This window comes from Chrysoperla carnea, chromosome 5, assembly GCF_905475395.1.
Source record: "Chrysoperla carnea chromosome 5, inChrCarn1.1, whole genome shotgun sequence".
In the NCBI taxonomy this organism is placed as follows: Eukaryota; Metazoa; Arthropoda; class Insecta; order Neuroptera; family Chrysopidae; genus Chrysoperla; species Chrysoperla carnea.
Genome location: NC_058341.1, coordinates 40,291,303 through 40,313,236, shown reverse-complemented (window position 1 = coordinate 40,313,236; position 21,934 = coordinate 40,291,303). Strand labels below are relative to the sequence as shown.

Here is a 21,934-nt window from a genome sequence, read left to right as displayed (position 1 = left end):
ATCCATGAGAAAACCATACAAGTCTCAATATCACGTCAACCGATTTCGATTATTCTTTTTTAGTAACAAATTAGTTAGCGTACTTCAGATTCACTAAAAATAAAAAAATAAAAATACTTATAACAAAAAGCAAAACCGACTTCAAACAAAAACTATAAGAAAGAAATTAATATGCACTAAAAAGTAAAAAATAATTAAAGTGTTTTTATTTGAAGAAAAAATAACTTTCTAAAATGAGCCTACCAAGAGAAGTGCAGGGGATAGAAACTACCCTCTTTACCACTACCCCTTTTTGTCAAAATTTCTTGATGTTTGCAAAATAAACAGGTCAACGTCAAAGAGATTGCCTAATGTTTCGAATTCTAACTGTAATTTGTAGAAAATTTTATATTGGTTCTTTTTTGTAAAATAGGGACGATTCTACTCATAGACTTTTCCGTTTAGGAATGGGTACATAAAATGTCTTGAATTCCAAGTATAAATTACCCGAACAAAAAATTAGTTATGTAACTGACCAAATAAAAAATAACTGATGCTTTAAACAATTCAATTATAAACAATTTTACAGCAATTATTTTTAAGTACAACCAAATGGTCTTTTTTTTGGTTGTAAATTATAGCAGAACCTTGGAAAATTAGTCATAATATTGTCAATTAATGTTTTTTTATTCTCTTAAATATTAAACCTTTTGTATAATCATACTGGTTCTCTCCATAAAATTACAATAATTTTAGTAATTTTGGTAGGTAGGTAATATTTTTCATAAAGTTTATGTTTGTATAAAATAACTTGGGTACATATTTAGGGCTCCGTATTCAAAAAACCAGAACTCATTGCTATGGCAACGACACCCGTTCTTATTTCATCAAAACCATTTATTTTAGTGTTGGTTTATCGTTTAAGATAAATATTAGTATCTTTCTAATATGAAATGCAACTGATAGCAAAGAATTAGAAAATCATGATTTCAAAGGACTGGCATTCATACTTATTTCATTACACCAACAGCAATACGCCCTATTTCTGCACTACTTGACCGCTTTCAAAGGTTAGCAGTTTAATTGGTAATACCCACGATTCGAAGTCTATAATTTAGTCCTAAATGTTTATCGGTATAAAAAGTCCGTGTGTCCACACACAAATCTCTCGGTACTACATTCAAATTCCCCACTTAACCTTTTTTTTTTATAAGATAGTAATTTTAAGTTAAAGACCTATTATTATTTTTAAAATTAATTTTGTATGTTTAAAGTCTAAATTGAATTTTTATAATATACTTCCTAATAGATTTTTAATCCATTTGCCATCTACATGAAAAATGAATTATAGTTTTAAAAACCACAATTTAACGGTCCTTTTAAGATATTAATTTTTATTTTCTTTATGTAAATTGTTTATTTACTTTTTTTGAATTTTATACTGCAGGCCAAACAAATTGAGCAATCTCCAAACTTTATAATAGAGAACTTTTTCCGAAAATTAAAAAATAGGGTATTATCGTTAGTCAAAAATAAATTACGAAATTTGAAAAAAGTTAAAAATTTTGTAAAAATATACTTAAATATTCTGATTTCGAGTCATAAAAGCACATTTTTCTTTTTTAATATTAAAATTAAAAATCGTAATTTTTAAACTGTATATCACGTGACCTACAACGGGAGCAAGCCCTGATGTAATGTCATATCGGTATGAGCCATAGACAATCAGTTAGTTTATTGTAGACAGCTGGGTATAATATATCTATAGAAAATCAATATTTATATTTATTATAATTAGTTGTCTATGAATATATCTGTCAAACTTATCTGTGTTATTTCGTATAATGATGCCGATATTACGTCACCAAATTGGATGGCCGCGTTTTTGACAGTTTAAAAAAGGTTTAAAATTTAAGTTTTTGGCAAAAAAGCGTATGTATTTTCCGAAATAAATTTTTGGTGGCTTTCTATTAGCAAAATCAACTTTTTGAAGTACTTTTTCAAATATAGTAGAATACCCTATTATTTAAAAAAAAGTTTTTAATTGTTTTTTATGTAATTTTATAATTGAAAATGGTTTTTCTAAACTATAAATTCAAACGCCAGTGACGTCAACACATCGTTTTTAGCAACGCCACCGCACGAGGAAATGATAAAATAACATGCAGAATGATAAATGATTTGTTTTTAAACTTGCTTTCAATATATTATAACGTAATTTTCCATAGAAACGAGATGAAAAATGTGAATTTAGCGTGATTCCGAATATGAATTAGTTGATTATTAATAATTATTAATACATTTGATTATTAATAATTAATCAAAAAAAGGGAATTATTAATTTTTTTAAAAGTCACTTAGATATACTTTCGATGCATTATTCTTACATTTATATATGAATTTATGGCCAAAAAAAAAACAATGCAAGTTCTTTTTAAAGTCTGAGAAAATTTTGCATGTAACGAATAAGTTAAGTTGAAACAAAATCTTTACGTTGCGAAAAAATAACTTGTCATAACATCTCTACGATTTTAAAATTAAATGAAATGTTCAAAACATAAATTTTGTGCACTATTGAAAATAATCTTGTCTACAATACATTTAAAAAAAAGTGACAGCTTATATTTATTACTAATTATATACATTTGTAATTAATAAAAATTATTCAAAAGGCCATGACAATCTCCAAAAAAAATAACACTAATTTCACTTTTCTTTTCTTCAATAATATAAAGTTACATTGACCTTTTTTTTTTGTTTTTTGTCAATAAATATTATTGAATATCAATTTTTACATTGACATTTAAAAAAAAATTATCATAGGTAAAAGAAATCTATAATTTAAAATAGAATCTTTTTTATATAATTTAATATATTTAAAAGGTTTTTCAATAAATATAAGGTTACTATCCAAGTGTAACAAGTGATTTGGAATAATTCATGGTTATAATAAAATAGCTGAAAAACTATAATTCATCATTTTTTTGTCGTTGAGGTTTTTGAATTGATTTGAAAAAATTTTATATATACGTAAATTGCGTTATATATACGCAATACCATGTACATATGAAATATATATCAAGGTATACTAATTTAAGTCCCAAGTTTGTAACACTTAGTATATATAAATATTGATGTTACGAAAAAAATTTTAGTATTAGGTTCATAAAATCACCTATAATTAGGCCAACTCCGTTTGTCTTTCCGTCTGTCTCCGTAAACAAGAGAACTCAAAAACGAAAGAGATATCAAGTTGAAATTTAAAGTGTGCTCTGGGCGTAAGAAGTGAGTTTGAGTTCCTAAATGACGACAAAGGTCAATTGGGTTTTCTAAACTGTTAAAGATAGAACAAAAGTTTAAATGTAAAAAAATGTTTCTTATAAAAGAAATAGACAAATTTTGTTTGAAAAATTTTTTCGTAAACATCATTGTTTTCCCGTGAGGGCGCAAATTAGGATAAAACTTTGGTGTCCATTTTCTGCAAAACTATAAAAGATAGGAAATTGTAAAACAGCTTCAACTAGTGGTCTTGTAAAACATTCGCCGAAAGCTCTTCTAATTTATAAAAAATACTGCAAGCACTGACATTTAACACTTTCTGTAAAGAGTATTTCGACAATTTGTCATTTTTTAAAATAATATGAACAAATGCACATACAGTTTTAATTACAAACCTGATGAAAATTGATGCAATGGCTCCCAACGTGACGCGAGTATTTCATAAAATATCGGATTTTTTGGCTTAAAAATTCGTTAAGCTCCTGTATATTCTGCATTGCAGTTAGTTTTCTATAATCTCTTTGTAAAACCACGGTTTTGTAGACATGACAAACTACAAACCAGACATACAAATAACTTGTCTCTAATCAGATAAGCTATATTATTCTTTGATTCTATATTTATGTGAAATGAAAACATACAAGAAAAAATATGAAGCAAGAAAATGCATCCATTCATTGGTTTTATTATAGAAATATTAAATTAGATTATTTATTAAATTGTAGAAAAAAAAACATGCTTCAAACATCGTGTGGTTTAGATAGTAGTATAAATCTGTTTTGCAACACTCATACGACTTCTATATTTAATATGCAAAAATATATAGATTAGAAAATTGTTTTTATTTTGAAATATTTTAAATACAATTTTCAGTCGTCGTTATTTCAATCTTATTAGGCTTGTTTTTGTCGTTTGAGAAAAAATCACACTAGTTATGAAAGCTCGGTTTCTTGAAATCCACATTTAAATATTGGAGAAAACATACTAATGTTCTCATCTTTGGCACTTCCACCTTTCTGTTACAAATGTTTCATTCGAAAGCGTTGTTACTTAGAAATGTGTGGCTATTTGTTCTATGTGATACTTTCCTTTCCTTTGAAGATATTGATACTTTATAAAATTCAACATCAAAAAATTTTAGTTTGTGTTTGGATTCTAAGAATATAACCGGGTGTGAAAAAATTCCGTTACTCTTCTGAATCTCGAAAACTAACTTTTCTTTCTATACATTACATTTATTAATCTTATATAATGCCATTATTTAAACCATTTAAATTGTAGATTTTTCGATATGTTTTTCTAGAATCCTTCTTTTAAACCGCATGTGTTTAAAATTTTTTTTAAATTAACTGATTCTGGCTGGCCCAAGGAGGGGACACAGAGAATCGTCAAAAATAACAGAAATATATTGTTACACCGTACAAAATGTTGCCAACTATACCAACTTTTAAGTAGATCTACCAACTTTGAGTATATTTTTCAAATCTACCACCTCGCAAAGAAAATCTACCAACTTTTTAAATTTCTAAAAAATTAAAAATTTCCTAAAAATTTTGTGAAAATGCTTATAAATATATCAAAATATTATGTTTCTTTGTTTTTATCGACGTTAAACACTTACCGAAGAACAATTATAAATTGTTTAATCAAAATATTAGGTGACGGATCTATATTTACCACCTTGACAGGTTTTGGGTTGGCAACGCTGACCGTACAAGAGAACACGTCATAGCAAAAGTTCCATTTTTAGACGCTTTTTCAGTATTGTATTTCCACGGGTATCGCACTGCGGAATTTTGCACGGGTCGAGCTAGTTTAATCTATTAGATTTGACAATATGCCAGAATATTTAACCCTCACGCTGGATGGTCATTATTTAGTTTGATAGATTTTTATTGAAATCAATTTCAGCATTGATTGGTTTCTTTCCATATAATAAATATATCGCAACGTTTGGTATATACGATCTCCACGATAAGAGCTTTTACTTTTACATTAATTATTATATTAATTCTCCACATAAATTAAATCGCTAATGAGCTCATTATTTTTAAATGATCCATGAATTATTTAAAAGGTGTAAAATGTCACTAAGTAGTTAGTACCACCCTATAAAACAATAAAAATAAATTCTTCTAAATTCTCATTTAAACTAATGTATTCCGTTTATTTATGTTACAGACATCACGTGGTGAAGAAAGACATAGTACACCTGGTACCGGATTAACATCCTTACAAACATCCTCATCATCTTCAGCAGTTGTTATACCATTAACACCCCCATCGTCACCAGGTAGTACCACAAATAGTTGTTCACAACAGCAACAATCATGTATATCACCGTTAGAGGCATCTCGGCGTCATTTACAAGATGTATTATCACGTGGTGTACAACCGTATCCGATGATTGTAATACCTGATGAAGGTTATTGGTTGGATGGTACTGATCATGAATATTCATGTGATAAACATGGTATACCGTTATTACCACATACCACAACAGCGGCATGGGGTGGAGGTGGTGCTAAATTTGAAATTGATGATACAGCCAAATGTTATCGACGATTTTTTGTCAATCGCGTAAGTATATCTTTTTTATGATTATGTTTGTCATTCTTATTTACGTGAAATATTTGGTAAATAAAATAATACTTATTATTAACTTCAACTTCTCATCAGAATCTAATAAATATTCATCACTATGAGGATGGATTTTTTTTTGGCAATAGATTGATTTTTGTACCTACCTGTACTACCAGCGCCAACCTAGTGGCCAATTTTTGCGAATATCAAGAATAAAGTTCTTTAGTCCCCAATACGTATACACAGGATGGCTTACGAAAAAAATTTACTCTTTACTAAAAGCTCTGCTTTCAAAAATATTAACATTCAGCTATTCACTTTTGACATCGAATATACAGAGTGGCCACAAATTGAAAAAGTTCGATAGGAATGTTAATTTTCGTTTAAAAATGTAGACCATTTTGAACTGATAATAAGGGAAACGATTCAAGAAATAACTCCTACGATACGTAGAGATACATTTTTTCCAGTTAACGCTCGGTTTTAATTTACTTGTTAAGAAGGCTGAAATAAGGTTGCTGACCATTTTCTAAAATTGACTGTGTTGAAGAAAATAAAAAATCAATTACCATCGCTTAAATCGTGTATTGTAAGGTTGCTAGAAAAAATGTACGTTATATGTGAGGTACAAGCAATAAGTTGAATGGCTACTTCCTATTCACAAGACATTACTTAACCTAAAGATAAATATAACGTTTATTAATGTTAATATATTCATTTAATATTGACGCATGACGTTAAGCCTTTCTTATGTTAAATTGGAATTAAGATTATAAAGAAACTTTGAATATGAGACAGAATACCTGTTGAAAAATTAACGATATATTTTTGTTCATATAAAGTATGTTTATAATGAAACAACGAATATCGAAATTTGTAACAAAGAAATTTATTCGACTCTTTCCTTAACAGGGCTGAAAATAGAGCTGAAGTTGACCCGGGGTAAAATCTAATTTGGGAGTCCAAATGCAAAGCAAAAATAACAGTATTTTGTCTATCAAAAGATTTTTATTCACATCTTACACCAACTTGTAGAAATAAATAGTCATGATACCCATGATCAATGTTTTACAAGCGCAAATGAAATACAGCAAATTTTGGTACGAAAAGTCGACCCTAACCTCTTTAAGAGCTTTTACCGGACACAACACTTTTAAGGATTCTCAATAATTCAAACACAAAGTCATAACTTTTCGGCAAATAAAAATAATAAGTTCCCAGTCGAAGAAAATACTAATAAATATAATAAATTAGGAAAAGTCTTTCAAATTTTACTCTTTGAATTAAAAACTCTCCGAGCTTGCTAATACTTTTATCAACGAGAGTATAGTTCACAATCGTGGTTATGTTAATGTTATAAATATTAATTAATGTAACACACTTTACTTATATCCTTATATGGGTAACAACTTACTTATGTGCTTAGATTTAGATACATACTTGACGTATATTAATTGGAGTGAGGTTTGAAGTAATTGATATAGCAAACGCTAGGGGCGCTAAATTTAAATTTATTCTACAGTATCGATAGCAAATAATTTTGTGGGCCATATAAAAAAAAGGTTTAATTATTTAGGATTTTTGTATAAAGGGCCCCCGGTTTGGGGGCCTTGGGGTACTGCTATGGTTTGCCTATTATAGTTTCAGCCCTGCTCCTCAACTCTTAAGAAAACTTATATCCCCTCTAAAAATAACTTGTTTTGCTCAGGGTTGGTATAGCCTTCAATTAGTGAAATAATTTTTGAAATCCGAGAAGCCATCAGACACAGGATACCTAATAAAATTGCATATGATTATAACTAAGATTGTACAGAAATATAAAGAGTATTTAAATGTTAAACATGTACCTAGGTACTTAAAGACTGAAGTAAACCAATAAAATGTATTTACTTTATTAATAAACCAGGAAGACAAAATCAACTAATTATATTATCTTATGACGTGCTTATTAGTAAGTAAATAACTAACCATTTGTAATAAATGTACTCTTTACTCTTTAGTCTTTAGTATCTATTGCTAGCTATATAGCTAATGCAATATTATACTTAGTTATGTTGTTTGCTTTAGTCAAATAATAAACAAATCAACAAGGAAATAGAAAATTTGTTACCGATTAAATACATTCATAGGATTTCTAATGCCAACAGTGGCCTAGTTCAAATAAATTCAATTCGTTTGTAGATTGTTTTCCTACATATTTTTTGTTTGTTTTTGAAAACAATCAAATATCGTCGAATTTACAAAATTTAAAAAACCTCGACAAATTTTTCGAGTACGGGACCTTAAGCTCGCACTTGAAACGTATGTTAGAACACTCTCCATTACATTACCTTTTTCCTTAGAGCATTCTCCAAACTGAACCGATTTTGTAGATTATCATCTGTCACTTTTTTCGGATACCGAACCCTAAACTCGCACTTGAAACATAGCAAAGAACACTAAATTAGGTTTCAAACGAAACAAAAAATTTCAAAATCGGTTCATCCGTTTAGAAGCTACGATGCCCCAGACAGACAGACACACATACAAATCGGTCAAACTTATAACACCCTTTTTATTGACTTACTCGTAAAACTTAGTTTACGAGATATTTGAAAAGGACCTAATTTCGCGATCTTGACCTTGAATAATTTTTTTTGTGCACATGATTTCGCAATGAGTTGTCATAGGTCATTTATTTTCATGCGTTATAAAGAAAATTCCAGAGAAAAAATTTAAAGAAATAAGCATTTTTACTGCATTTTTCATTTATTGCATATTTCTAATCAATTAAATCTTTAATAAAATTTACTGAGTAGGCTAATTTTCTTGATTCAATTGGTAGTTTTCCTTGTCATAATTGTGGTAGTTTTTTATTAACTCCCATAGAGATGGAAATATGTCTATTTTACTATAATACGTATTTTATTAGAACATTCTTGAAAAGCCTTGTCTATTCTCAAGAAAAAATTACCATTAGAGTGTCATCATTTTTTTTAAAGATACAAATGAAATAAAAAAATATGTTTTTTTTTGTGTGCTAAAAATAAATTGTTCTTAAACAGGAAGGATGGAAATCCTTTATTGATTATTACAAGTACAATTTACTTTACATAAAAGATCATGATATTATTTTTCCCTGACTCATATTTTGCATACATTTACAAAAAAAAATAACAAAATTATCTTGATATGATAGCAAAAAATAATATACATAAACATTTTTATAACCCAAAACTAAAACTGAAACTTTTCTTCAAAAATATAAAAATTTATTAGAAAAATAACAAGAGTAGTTGAGATAGTCGTGTTTTTTTCCTTTTACTGTTCAAAATTTATATGTAAATTATTAGCTGTGTATGCAAGATACCCATAATTTATCATAAAATGTATATTTTGATGACAATATAATAATATACCTCTCATCATTTCTGAATTGTTATATGGAAGTACACATCAAAGCAAAAAATTTAGCTAAATTGAAAATTTGTGTCTAAAGAATTCGAAAAGTAGATATCAAAAATAATGTTTTATTATCCCCGAACCAAAAAAGGGGTGTTATTAGTTTAATCGCTATGGGTGTGTGTCTGCCTATCTGTCTATCTGTGGCATCGTAGTGCCTAAACGAATGAACCGATTTTGATTTTTTTGATTTCGTTTGAAAGGCAATTTAATGAAAAGTGTTCTTAGCTATGTTTTAATGGCAAGTTTAGGACTTCGTACCCGGAACAGTTAAAAAATAGGCAATAATTCTCAAAATCGGTTCAGTTTGGAGAAGACTCTAAGAAAAAGGTAATTTAATGGTGAGTGTTCTTAGATATGTTTCAATTGTGAGTTTAGGGTTCCGCACTAGAACAAATTATCGGAGGTTTTTTAAATTTTGTAAATTTCACTTGTTTTTCGTGCAATAATGTTTTCTAAAAGCAATAGTCTTTTTTGTATCTATTTTGTTGCCAATATCTTTCTTTTAATAAATACAAATAAAAATTCGTCGAAATGCTTGATTTTCATAATTTCGACACTCAAATTAAAATCAAATTAGTTTTTATTACCAATCCTATCTTTATCAATCTTTAAAAAGATAGACAAAAAAAATCACAGAAATTTCGATATGGCTTTTATATCAAAATGTTGCAGGCAACCAAGCGCACTTTTTATGGACGTTTGTATGCATAAGGTTTTGTTAATTAAAGCTATTTTGTTCGATTTAATTGATGTCAATGTGACCAACTCTATTTAATACAACATACTGAAAACATGCACGTTGAAAAAGTGAGTTAGTTTTAACGCTCGTATAATCGAAGCCTAAGATCTCAATAATTCAAGCTCGATTTGAAAACTTTATAATTCGAATTTTTATTTTTCTCAAGAGAAATAAGATTCGAACTATCAAATGTTGTCTTCAGAAATTTCTTTAAATACTTTCAATTTTTTCGATCATGAGTGTAAGTTGTTAGAAATGCTCTATTTAAAATACTGATATCGAAACAAAATCATAAAAATGACGAACAATCAAAAACCAGGTCAATTTACATTTTTTATGTTTCCATGATGTACTGCTGTCGAATTGAGTTTACGAGCTAACTTTAAATAATTTTCTCGAATAAAGTCGTTTGAAAAATAAAATTCAGTTGCACTTATCTACAAACTTCTCATGTTTAAATGATATTACTTGAAAATTTTAAATTGAAAAAATACCGTATGGTAAACAGTATCCTATGGTAAACACATTCGATTTTTAACCGTGTTGTAATTTATAGGAGTACAAAAAAATCAAACTATGCCTCAGCAAAATTTATTAAACAATAATTACACAATATTCTCTAATTTGACAATTTACCCCGTGACATATTAGAATTACCATTATGGGAAAAAAATATTTTTAATAAAACAAGAAGCTATTTAAAACAATCTAATTGTATGATACTAAAAAAATGTAGTGTCTTTGTTAATTTTATGTAGGAATGATAATTGTTGTGAAATATTTATAATTATACTCATAAATCATTTTATAATTATGAATGAAACACAAAACATATACGTATGTGATATGTATAACCTATCCTATCGTATGTATAGCCATGCATACACGTGTGTCTTGATAACATTTACTCGTTAGTGATGGAACGAATATATTGTATTTTGTGCTCTCGAATGTTTATCTCCAACATTCGCGAATGCGAATTCGAATGTTAACTTTTAAATGAAGCCCTCGAAAATTGTTGTGTATTAACTCAAAATATCCGTCTTATAAGTCCATTAAAAAGAGACTGTATTAGTCCATTAAAACACACCGTATACAACGTGTTCTGCTATTGACTGCAGAAACCTAGCTTCCGAAAATAAGCTTATCAAAAGCAACAAAAAAACTCTTTTCCAAATTTGGATCTCAGGCCTAATTTGGGAGATACGGGTATGGCAAAAATTGATACATTTGTTCATTAATTGACTATCATTCGATTACCAGTAACCAATGATAATCAGTAGGTATTAGTAAGTTTCCCTTAATAGTGGAAAGTATTTTTAAAAAGTATAAAACTATTTAATTGAATTTGGTCAAACTGTCAGACTTTTTATATTTTTATTCTATTATTGAGAGAAAATAATAATAATTATAAGTAAACATTAAACAAATAAACCACGCGACTATGGCTTTCTCTTTTCATTACATATACGATTATAATTTTTTGTTTTGTCAAAAACATTCGCATCGTTTTGCAATGCAATCCGAACGTTTAAAGCTATGCAAATACGAATATTCGTCACATCACTAATACTCATATAAATAGGCCCTGTGTATGAATGTATTTTTAACTTAATAATGACACTAATGACATTGAAGTGTATACCCTTTTAAATTTATTTGTATGGAATTCTTTTCACTGCAATATTAGAACAGCCAGATTGAGATTTTTTTATTGCGACACAACTGAAAAATAATCTGACTTAAATTTGGATAGGTTTTAATCCTATTCAAAAAAATGCATGTGCATAAATATTCTTGCAAAATTAAGTCTGAATAGAATACAGAACTTCCCCATCATAATCCCATTTTTCTGAGATTACTGGCAACAAATCAAAAATTTAATATTATCAAATTTCAATAGCTCATTACTTACAAGGCAGTGTTTTTCACCATGTTTATAGTTTAAAAATTTATGAAAAAAGCGTGGATTCATAGTAGAGCAATCAGAGAAAGTATCCCCTTCAAAATGTAAGAAAGTCCACTTTTTTTTCATAATAACCGGAATGGTAATCCTGTAAACAAAACATTCGGGATAAATAAGCAACGAAATTACAACATGGGCGTTAGCAAAATTGTAGAATATTTATTAGGGTTTTCGAAATAATATTTGCACATTAACCATTTTGTTGAGTCTATATTTTTAACAAAAATTATTAAATCGAAAACGAACCCTAAAAAATCTGATACAGAAATATACAGCTGGGAAAAACAATGCTGGTTTGTGGTAACTCTTGAGTAACCAGTTCTCATGAGTAGCTGTTTAGAAATTTTTTGTCTGTTGTCGTTTTGCAAAGGTACAGTTGATATAACATAAAAATTAGTCTAGTATAAACACAGATGCCCTAACGCAATTGTACAAATTTATGTAGCAATTATATGCCATTATGACTGGACTATAAATTAAAATATTCATATTTTAAATATAATATTTTTTAATTATTCATATCCCTTTATTCTATTTTGAAAATACTTGTGGGACGTTTATAATTCACAAAAACATTTTAATAAACATCAAATATTGTATCGAAATGATACCAATCTCTCGTGTTTTATAAGCCTTCTAGTATATTAGCTCACGAGGTACTTCGTTGTATCTACTACGTAAAACTAGAAAAATGACTTAAGTGAAACGTGACATCGCATAAATATACAAAAATATTTTTATTAAATTCTATGTTTGATATTGCTGAAGGTGGAGAGTAAATTGAGTACTTTTTTTCTTTCTCTTGTAAAAAATATCTCAAAAAACTTTGTGAGTAGTAAAATTGGAGTGAAAATTTATATAGCATATTGAGTAAAACTTCAAAGCTTTGCTGGCACATACAAACTTTTTTGTCGAAATTACTTGAATATTTTGCATAAATGATGGCGGAGTTGATCGGTCAATTATATTCTAGTTTCTCTGATTTAAAAAAAAAAATTATTTTCGAAATATTATTTAATTTATGAAATGTTTATGCCCAAAATTTCTGATTTATCCCCGACCTAGATCAAATTTCTGTTTGATCCTTCTTGGGCCAAAAACTAGGTAAACTCGTAGTCGTAACGTCTAATTGTGCACCTCTCTCCTCTTTTGTACACCTTTCCATAGAGCAAGATCGAAAATATGTCGATATCTCGCATAATTCTGACACCTTTTTAACGGAGATTATTAAAATTTTTGATTTAGAGTTGTTGTAACATCAGTTGTATTAAGAAAGACTTTAAAAATAGGAAGGAAAAAAAATTTTTAACCTTGCCTGGGGGATTCAGAGAATTGAATTGCCTTTGGGCCCCGGCAAGGATTAATCCAGCACTGCTGGAAAATGCACAATTTACTCACTACTTATTCAAGCATTTTCGTACTAAAATACTTTACCGTTTAGTATCTAATATACATGTAGACGTTAATAAAATATCTAGTAATTTGTTTTGGGAAAAAATACTCGAAGTTACATGAAGATGGTTACGAAAGGAATTATTGTGTAACGATAAAAACGTTTACAAACATATGACATCTAAAATGGCATCAGTTACAAAATTAAAATATCATGACATAGTTTCTTATTATATAAATATCACGTGTTATTTTTTCACGAATAAGGGTACGGTTTTTAGATTGGAAACTTTTTGGACTAGATTGGAAAAACATTAAGCAATACAACAAATATACAATTCCGTCGTCGATAGTTCTGTTCAAAGTTAATATTACCAAACAACCCTAATGGCTCAACCCTAAAATTAATTTAATTAATATGTAGTTTTCATGGACTGATGGTAGGGCATGGTATATGCATGAAAAAGGTATACTTAGCCTCTCAAAATAATTGTGAGTATTAATTAGTATCTCACTTCGAACTAAAAAAAAGGGGTGTTATAAGTTTGACTGCTATGTGTGTGTGTCTGTCTGTGGCATCGTAGTGCATAAACGGATGAACCGAATTTGATTTTTTTGGTTTTGTTTGAAAGGTAATTTAATGTCGAGTGTTCTTTTTATGTTTCAAATGCGAAATTAGGGTTCCGTAACCGAAAAATTTGTTGGGGATTTTTTAAATTTAGTAAATTTCACTTATTTTAATGAGTATTTGACAACTTTTATGTACCTTACCATCTAAAATGAATTTCTACAATAATTTTGTAAAATTTCTTTGATGAATAATAATTTAAACTTCTTAACCATCGGCACTCAATTAATTATTCTTAAATGTTATTTGTTAATTATTTGGTGTTAGGTAATAATAACATCATTATATATAATAAATGATGAACCAAGAATAATTTTAGTAAATAATTAAATTTAATTATTATTTATGAATTAAATTATCTAATATGAAATGAATATTAGTACTACAACTACTGTAGCAGGTACAGCCAAGTTAAAGTACAGTCGACTGACGTGGTGAAAGTCTCTGGGTTCTATCTTCAAATATATAATTAATATTTATTTTTCCTTGTGTTTCATTATATTATTCTAATTATAATTATCGAGTGTTTCATCATTTTTAGATCTATTAATCTAAAATGATATAAAAGGTAGCAACGTCACAAAAAAATTAATTTCAAGACGGGTGCATTTTGAATATTTCTTTTCTTATTGAAATTCAGTATGGTTGAAATACTTCTTTACTAGTGCGCATTCCTAAAAAAGCTGCGAAAGTTCCTTGTTATACCATGCATATATGTAATATACAAGGTATACTAAGTTTATTATACCATGCATGTATGTAATGTGCAAGGTTTATTAAGTTTAGTCCCAAGTTTGTAACGCTTAAAAATAATGATGCTGTAGGGCTTCTGTGCAACCCTACTTGAATCAATATGCATTTATGAAATACAACAGATTACTAACAGAAAAATATTGATGTTTTAATGTATATGACTGAGGTATTTGAGTCCGTTTTGAAAATTCCTGCTTTACCCCGTCCCCCTTGGTCTAAAAGCTTGGTGCGCCGATGATCATGAGACACCCAATAGATTATATTCTGTATTAAATAAGTACATTCATTTAAATTAAATTACGAAATTAAACAATTTTATTTTTTGAAATAATAAATATTCACAATATTATGTAATATTATTTATTTATTTTTATTTTACCTTTTATAAAATGTTATGAGAAACATAATAACATTTTATTTAATATAATTATTTTAGTATTATTCTTTATGCTATTTTAATAATAAATAGAATTAGAACAGATAATACGTGCAATCATTTTACAGTGCCCAGCAAAAAAAATTTTAAATTGATAAAAAAGTATCATGTTTTATTATAAATAAGTAGTTTCGAGCAGTTTTTATCCCAACCGATAATAATAAGGGAGTTAAAATTCTGAGGAAAAACCTACTGTGGAATAAAGTATGCCTTGGTGAAGGCTAATAAATCATGCCTTAGCTTACTAACCCTAAAAGAATGGCCTTATGAAAAAATGTTTTTTCACTTACATCCAAGCATGTATCAGTATCTGACACCCTTAACTTATGCTGTCATTCGATACTACTGCAAAATTTAGCTATCGTTGTTGTCCAAGCTTAACCCAACGCTCAACAATCTTGTGCCAGGTTTGAATCAATATTGACCCGGTTGTTGTTTCTCTATGTCTGGAAAGCGTCCAAACTCAATAAACGTTTTAGTTCCAAATATAATGAATGCATCCTCTTAAAGGCTACAACAATTACTTAAAAACTTCCTCGATAATGATATCTTTAATTATTACTAATTATAAAATAAATATTTAAAATTAATTATTCAATTTAAGAAAAATAGAATACATTATTGCAAAAAAAAATATTTTTAAATAAAATGTAACATTTATTTTAATGATTATTATATTCTATTAATAAATAATACTATGCCAGTGGCAACTTAAATGTTAATATACGTCAATTATTTGAAATTATGTGGTTTTTTATTATTTTATTTTTTTTACACATATAATTTTCTAAAAGTATAAGATCACGGATAAGAGTGGTTTAAAATAATAATTTACATACAAATTACAGATGTTAAAAAAAGATTATTGTTATTACTCCTAAAAAATCTTTTGTTTAAATCCTTATTTACAACATAAGATGATAAGTACTTCTGTTTACGGACCTCTTAGTCCGGGATAAAAATTACGTAAAAGTATGCGATTGAATTCATTTCCAGTTTTTTAGGCTTTACAGTGGAATGAATAATGTGTAATGAATCTGAAATACCAAAAGAAACGTGTAGAACAAAAGGCCCTAAATTCCTGCCACCAAATTCTCTAATCACCAAATTGGGACTAACCATCTTGCGTGAAGTGTTAGGATATCGGACTTTTCGCCGTCTTACGGGAAATAATATGGTCCTCAATATTGCTCAAAGATACAACAAAGTCAATCATACCAATATATAATGTAAGCCTCAGATAAAGCGTTGTTTTTAGCAATCATTTTAGAACCACTGGAAATTTGATAGACATTTGATATCCATCGCATCCTCGACCCGACATTTTGCCTCTGAAAACACCTAGAGATAGTGCCTTTATCAAATTTGAATTGATTTTAGTACAGCTGGAACCGATTTGTTTTAATCAGCAGGTAATAAAAAAAAATTGATCTGTGATGACGTCCGAATGATAGCGAATCAATTTAGCTACTCCGCAACCTGCTGAATATATCTACTCAACGCAAAACTAATTCAAGATGGCTAAAAATTTTCTAGTATGAAGAATAATACCAATTTTCTTATATTTTATAGTCAATTTCGTATATTTTCCAATTTTACATATTCCATGAGAAAGAACTCTAAAAAAAATTTAATTCAGTAGCAAACGTTAGCGTCTTTTTTACTCGGACTAAAATGGAAAAGATTATTTTTTTATTCTTCACAAAAGATTGACCAATGTTGATATGGTTATTTGAACAAGAACGCAAAACGACCACAATTATTTTATATATTGTGGAAATAAAATATAAAATGAATAAACATAATGTTTGTGAGAAAGTTCTCAGGAATTATATTTATAAAAAAAAAAACACACAAGAAGAATTGAGTATGTATTGTTTTTTGCATTTTATGCAAAACAGTATATATACTATACGCATAATACACGTTTTAAATTACATATTGCATTGCCAGTGTCGTTAAAATATTTACAGATTTTATAACTACTCGTCAGAAGTTGTCAAGCCTGCCATTTGCTTCAGCTTGAGAACATTTCAAAACCAAATAATTTTTAAAGTTATCCAAAAGCCGATAACAATAATAATAAAATAAAAGGGATGCCAGGATCGATGTCTTGTTTCTATGCCCCATCTTTACAGTCTTCGACCATCATCGATGTGCAAACGAATCTTCAAGACTTTACAACGCTAAACGAGGCGCAAATCATTCAAAACGTTTCTACCGGGTCTTCTCTCAAGTCGAATGAAGTTTCAAACATCAGTTAATCTACGTTTTGAAACGGGAAATATTCGGAACCATCCATTACGTGTCAGGAAGTTCGTTGCCTTCTTTAGATCATAACAGCTCAATACCTGAATCAGCCTGTCTATATCATTCATAAACGATTCAGTTGTAGTGGAATCGTAGATAATCTCCGCCGGAATCTTCAAGCCTCGGAAACTCGAAGTCTTGTCTGGCTTTTTGAGAAAATAATATATGCTCTTTTTAACGTTTCGTGTCCCAAATCTGAGCGAAGAAAATAATAAAACTAATTCGTAACTAATAACCAGCGAATGTCGTATAAACCTTCTCCAACAAAAGATTCAAATTTCATTTCGATAATAAAAAGAGAATAAAACAAAACAAAAATTGTAGATTTAACTACAATATCTGGATGACCGAGCTTTGCTCGGTTATTCGCCAATAGATGTCAGCAAGAATCATATTTTTCACTTTAGACTACTCAAACGCCTCCTTTTTGTTATGTTATAATTTGCATTGTATTTCATTAACTACGTTATACACCAATAGATGTCTGATGAATTTTTCATGAAAAGACGGATAAAACGACATTTCTGATTAATGAAACCTAGCTAGATCGACTTATCGCCCCAAAAAACCCCTACATACTCATTTTCATGAAAATCGTTGGAGCCATTTTCAAGATCCTTGATATATATATATATATATATATATATATATATATATATATATATATATATATACAAGAATTGCTCGTTTAAATATATAAGATATTGGCTCTCTTGAATAATTAATTTTAATCAAAGGACGTAATTTTGTTGTTACACGAAAAGTACCGAACTATTTGTATTTAAGTATTATTAACTATTTAAGTAATTTACTTAAAACATAGTTTTAGGTCGGTACAAATTTTCATGGTTTTAGGTCGATACAAAAGTCTACTCTATCATTTACCAAATATGTTTCACAAAAGAGTAAAAAATGGAATTTTTAGTAATAAACAAAATTTTTTTTTTCAACAGGAACATGCTACATTAATTGGGCAGGATGATACACTTGGACCTGTTTTAATGTCTGTTAAAACTGAAAATGTTGGCAATCAAGATCATACAAGAATTATACTACGTTTACGAACCGGTACAACGCATCAAATTGTACCGAGTTCATTTATTGGTACTGCACCAAATCCAACAAAGATGGCCAAGTTTTTTAATGCTGAATTAAACATTGATCATTTTCAACCTGTGCTATGTCCTCGAGCATCACAATTAATTGCCACTTATGATGAACGGGTGCTAATATCAAACTTTAAATTTGGTGTTTTGTATCAAAAATTTGGACAAACGACCGAAGAAGAGCTATTTTGTAATAATGAAACTAGTCCTGCGTTCGACCAATTTTTAGATTTGTTAGGTCAACGAATACCATTAAAAGATCATAAAGGGTAAGTTTTTAAATCATAAAAGATTAACACGTTAGAAGTTAAATATACCTTTGTTCTTGTCTCTACGCAGACAATAATAGAGGGTATTGCTATTTTTGTCACACATGCTGATGATGATAGCATTGTCTCATTCAATCTTTTTAGTCCTTTCTCTCTTCCTTACACTTTCACATTTAAATAATCTATTTTTTAATTTTTTCAGATATCGTGGGGGCTTAGATATAATAAATGGACACACTGGTGAAGAAGCTGTATATGAAAACTTTAAAGAACGTGAAATTATGTTTCACGTATCTACATTACTCCCATTTACTGAAAATGACCCTCAACAATTGCAAAGAAAAAGACATATTGGTAACGATATTGTTGCTATTGTTTTTCAAGAAGAAAATACTCCATTTTCACCAGAAATGATTGCATCTCATTTTCTACATGCTTATATAGTTATACAACCAATTGACGCAAATACACCAAATACAAAGTAAGTATCTCTAGTTCTATCAGGAAGAACATTTAGGAAAAGCAATCTAATATCTATATTTTCTTCATATTTAGATATGCAGTGAGTGTAACAGCAAGAAATGATGTGCCATTTTTCGGACCCACATTGCCAACACCGGCGGTATTTCGACATGGTCCTGAATTCAAAGAATTCTTACTGACAAAATTAATAAACGCAGAAAACGCGTGCTACAAAGCTGATAAATTTGCTAAACTAGAATTAAGAACGAGAGCATCATTATTACAAACATTAGCTGATGAATTAAAAGATAAAACAAAAGAATTTTTGGGTGTTGAAAGTCCTACAACACCTATACCAGACACACCAAAGTCAGATTCAAGTGGACCTGGTTCAAGATTTATTGATACTGTACGAAAAGCACTCACAAGTGCACGAGGAAGAATGCCAAGCACAGAAACCAGTAACAATAATTCATCGGGGAATGGTCATGAGAAAGTTAATTCTAAACGAAGTAAAGAATCGGCGGTTATTGAGTCAGTTTCACCATCGGTAAATATACAAATTATTCTCATTTTTGATCAATCATCAATATTTATTTTATTGCTTCCAAAACAGGCATCAATTGAGAAACAATATCGTAAAAAACTATGCTGTTCTAAGCCAAATTGCACTCATTTTAGACATAGTAATTTATCAAAAAGTTTAAAAAGATTCTAATAAGTCTAAGTCAAAAGTTATGACATGTTCACACGTCAAGCTTGATAATAAATATGTAGCATGCTAACCCAGATAATTAACGGTCCGCAATTTTAACTCCTTTAAAATTGTATTTTTCTTATAATACTGATTTTTTGTTTTCTTTTATAGAGTTGCAGATCGCTTTCAAAATCATCGATTATCTCTGCAACAGGCAAAAATTCTTCAACATCACCAACAAGCTCACCTGATTTAACAGCACACGCTGGTCTTGCCTTATCTGAGGCAAGTGATGCCAGTAGCTTAACATCTGAAGAATTAGATCCAATAGTCTTAGGTGGTGGTTACGCTGATAGTCAAGGATATGCTGACAGTGATACTGGTTTAGAATCAATGTCGAGTGCAGAAACTCAAGGAAAAATGTGTGAATGCCGTGGAGGAATTGCTGAATTACGTCAAGAGATAACTCGATTAAAATGTGATAAATTGGAATTATTAAAACAGAATTGTGTAAGTAAAATTTAAAATAATCACATACACACCTTTTATGAAACCGCATCGAAATATTTTCTTATCATTTTGAACTAAAATTTTGAACAAAAAAGTTTTTTTATCTTTTATATTACGGATATTTTAAGATTTCATTGTAACATTAACTAATTTGTTGTTTTTTTTTTTCAACAGAAATACCAGAACGATATAAAAAGGTATCGAGATCAAGAGTTAACACTACAGAGTGATCTACAAACCGCAACAAAAGAAATCCTACGATTGCGTGAGCTATTAAAGGAATTCAGTAGTCCACGAGTCCCGGGTACATCTTCACCTGTTTAAATAATTATTAATTATTAATAATTTATTTTAAAAAATATTACAAAACTAAAAAATATATTAAAAAATAAAACCAAAATGTTATGTTCGAAGCCAAAAAATTATTTAATACGAAAGTATTTTTAAGTTTAACGTTTTTTTTTTTATGTACATAATATATTTGATAAGTACATTTTTCTAAGAATCATATTTTTCCTTTCAAGTTTCCCCCTATTTTTGTTGTCGTTTTTTTATCCTTGTAAACCCTTTTGTCAATTAGCAAAAAAGAATATTGTTTTGTTTTTAACTTGAGGTTTTCATTTAGCATCGTATGAATTAAAAAATTTGTACTTAAAGAAAATTATTTCTAAGAATTTTTAACAACGCAAAATACAAAATAACGAATTTAAGTAATGTTTTTTAATTTAAAAACGATCTATTTTTAAAATCAATAATTTTGAAACCGATTATAGAGTGTATCGAGTTTTACTATCATCGAGAAATGTTAAAATATTATTCTAATACATACCGTCAAATTAAATTTTAGAATCGAAGTTAAAATAAAATTTGACGTTCATTTTGTACTGGAAATATTTTATTTTCGAAATTTGAATTGGGTAATAGTGTCGAAAAATTACTTTTTCCGTGAATAAATGTGCATTAATTATCTTGAATTGATAATATTCATAAAAATTTGCAAAGAAAAGTTTAAATAAATGCAACAAGGTTTTATTTATGAAATGCAGAATATCTTATGAAAATTTCAATTATCCTAATATTAATTTCTAAAGACTTTTTGACTAATTTTAACTTGACGGATTCATTCCAGAGATTGAATTACCATGATCAAAAATTAAGTTTAAATTGATTTTTAAGCGATCAAAATTTAAAAAGTCTAATAGGTAAGAAAATTTATTTATAAGACTCTACACTCTAAAAACAATAATGATTACTAAACTATTTTGAATATTATTTGTTTGTTTTTTTTCCCAATGTATGTTAATATTTTCTATTTTCCTATCCTAGTGTTGAAAATTAATAATTTATTAATAAACCTCTCATCTTAAAAATATAGTATATA

The 21,934-nt window shown here is 28.6% G+C and overlaps 1 protein-coding gene across 4 annotated transcripts in view; it reads left to right on the top strand.

Moving 5' to 3' along the window:
- Nucleotides 1–20,976, top strand: part of LOC123300693 (rap1 GTPase-activating protein 1) — a 536,990-nt gene extending 516,014 nt beyond the window's left edge. For 2 of the 4 annotated variants that reach the window (XM_044883311.1, XM_044883312.1), the window contains 6 exons: nucleotides 5,440–5,838; nucleotides 18,463–18,884; nucleotides 19,087–19,365; nucleotides 19,440–19,896; nucleotides 20,215–20,553; nucleotides 20,728–20,976. In XM_044883311.1, the coding sequence (XP_044739246.1) occupies nucleotides 5,440–5,838; nucleotides 18,463–18,884; nucleotides 19,087–19,365; nucleotides 19,440–19,896; nucleotides 20,215–20,553; nucleotides 20,728–20,877 (2,046 nt within the window). In that variant the 3' untranslated portion in view covers nucleotides 20,878–20,976. The remainder of the gene's footprint in view (nucleotides 1–5,439; nucleotides 5,839–18,462; nucleotides 18,885–19,086; nucleotides 19,366–19,439; nucleotides 19,897–20,214; nucleotides 20,554–20,727) is intronic. The other 2 variants (XM_044883310.1, XM_044883309.1) reach the window with 1 other exon arrangement.
- Nucleotides 20,977–21,934: the final 958 nt, after the last annotated feature.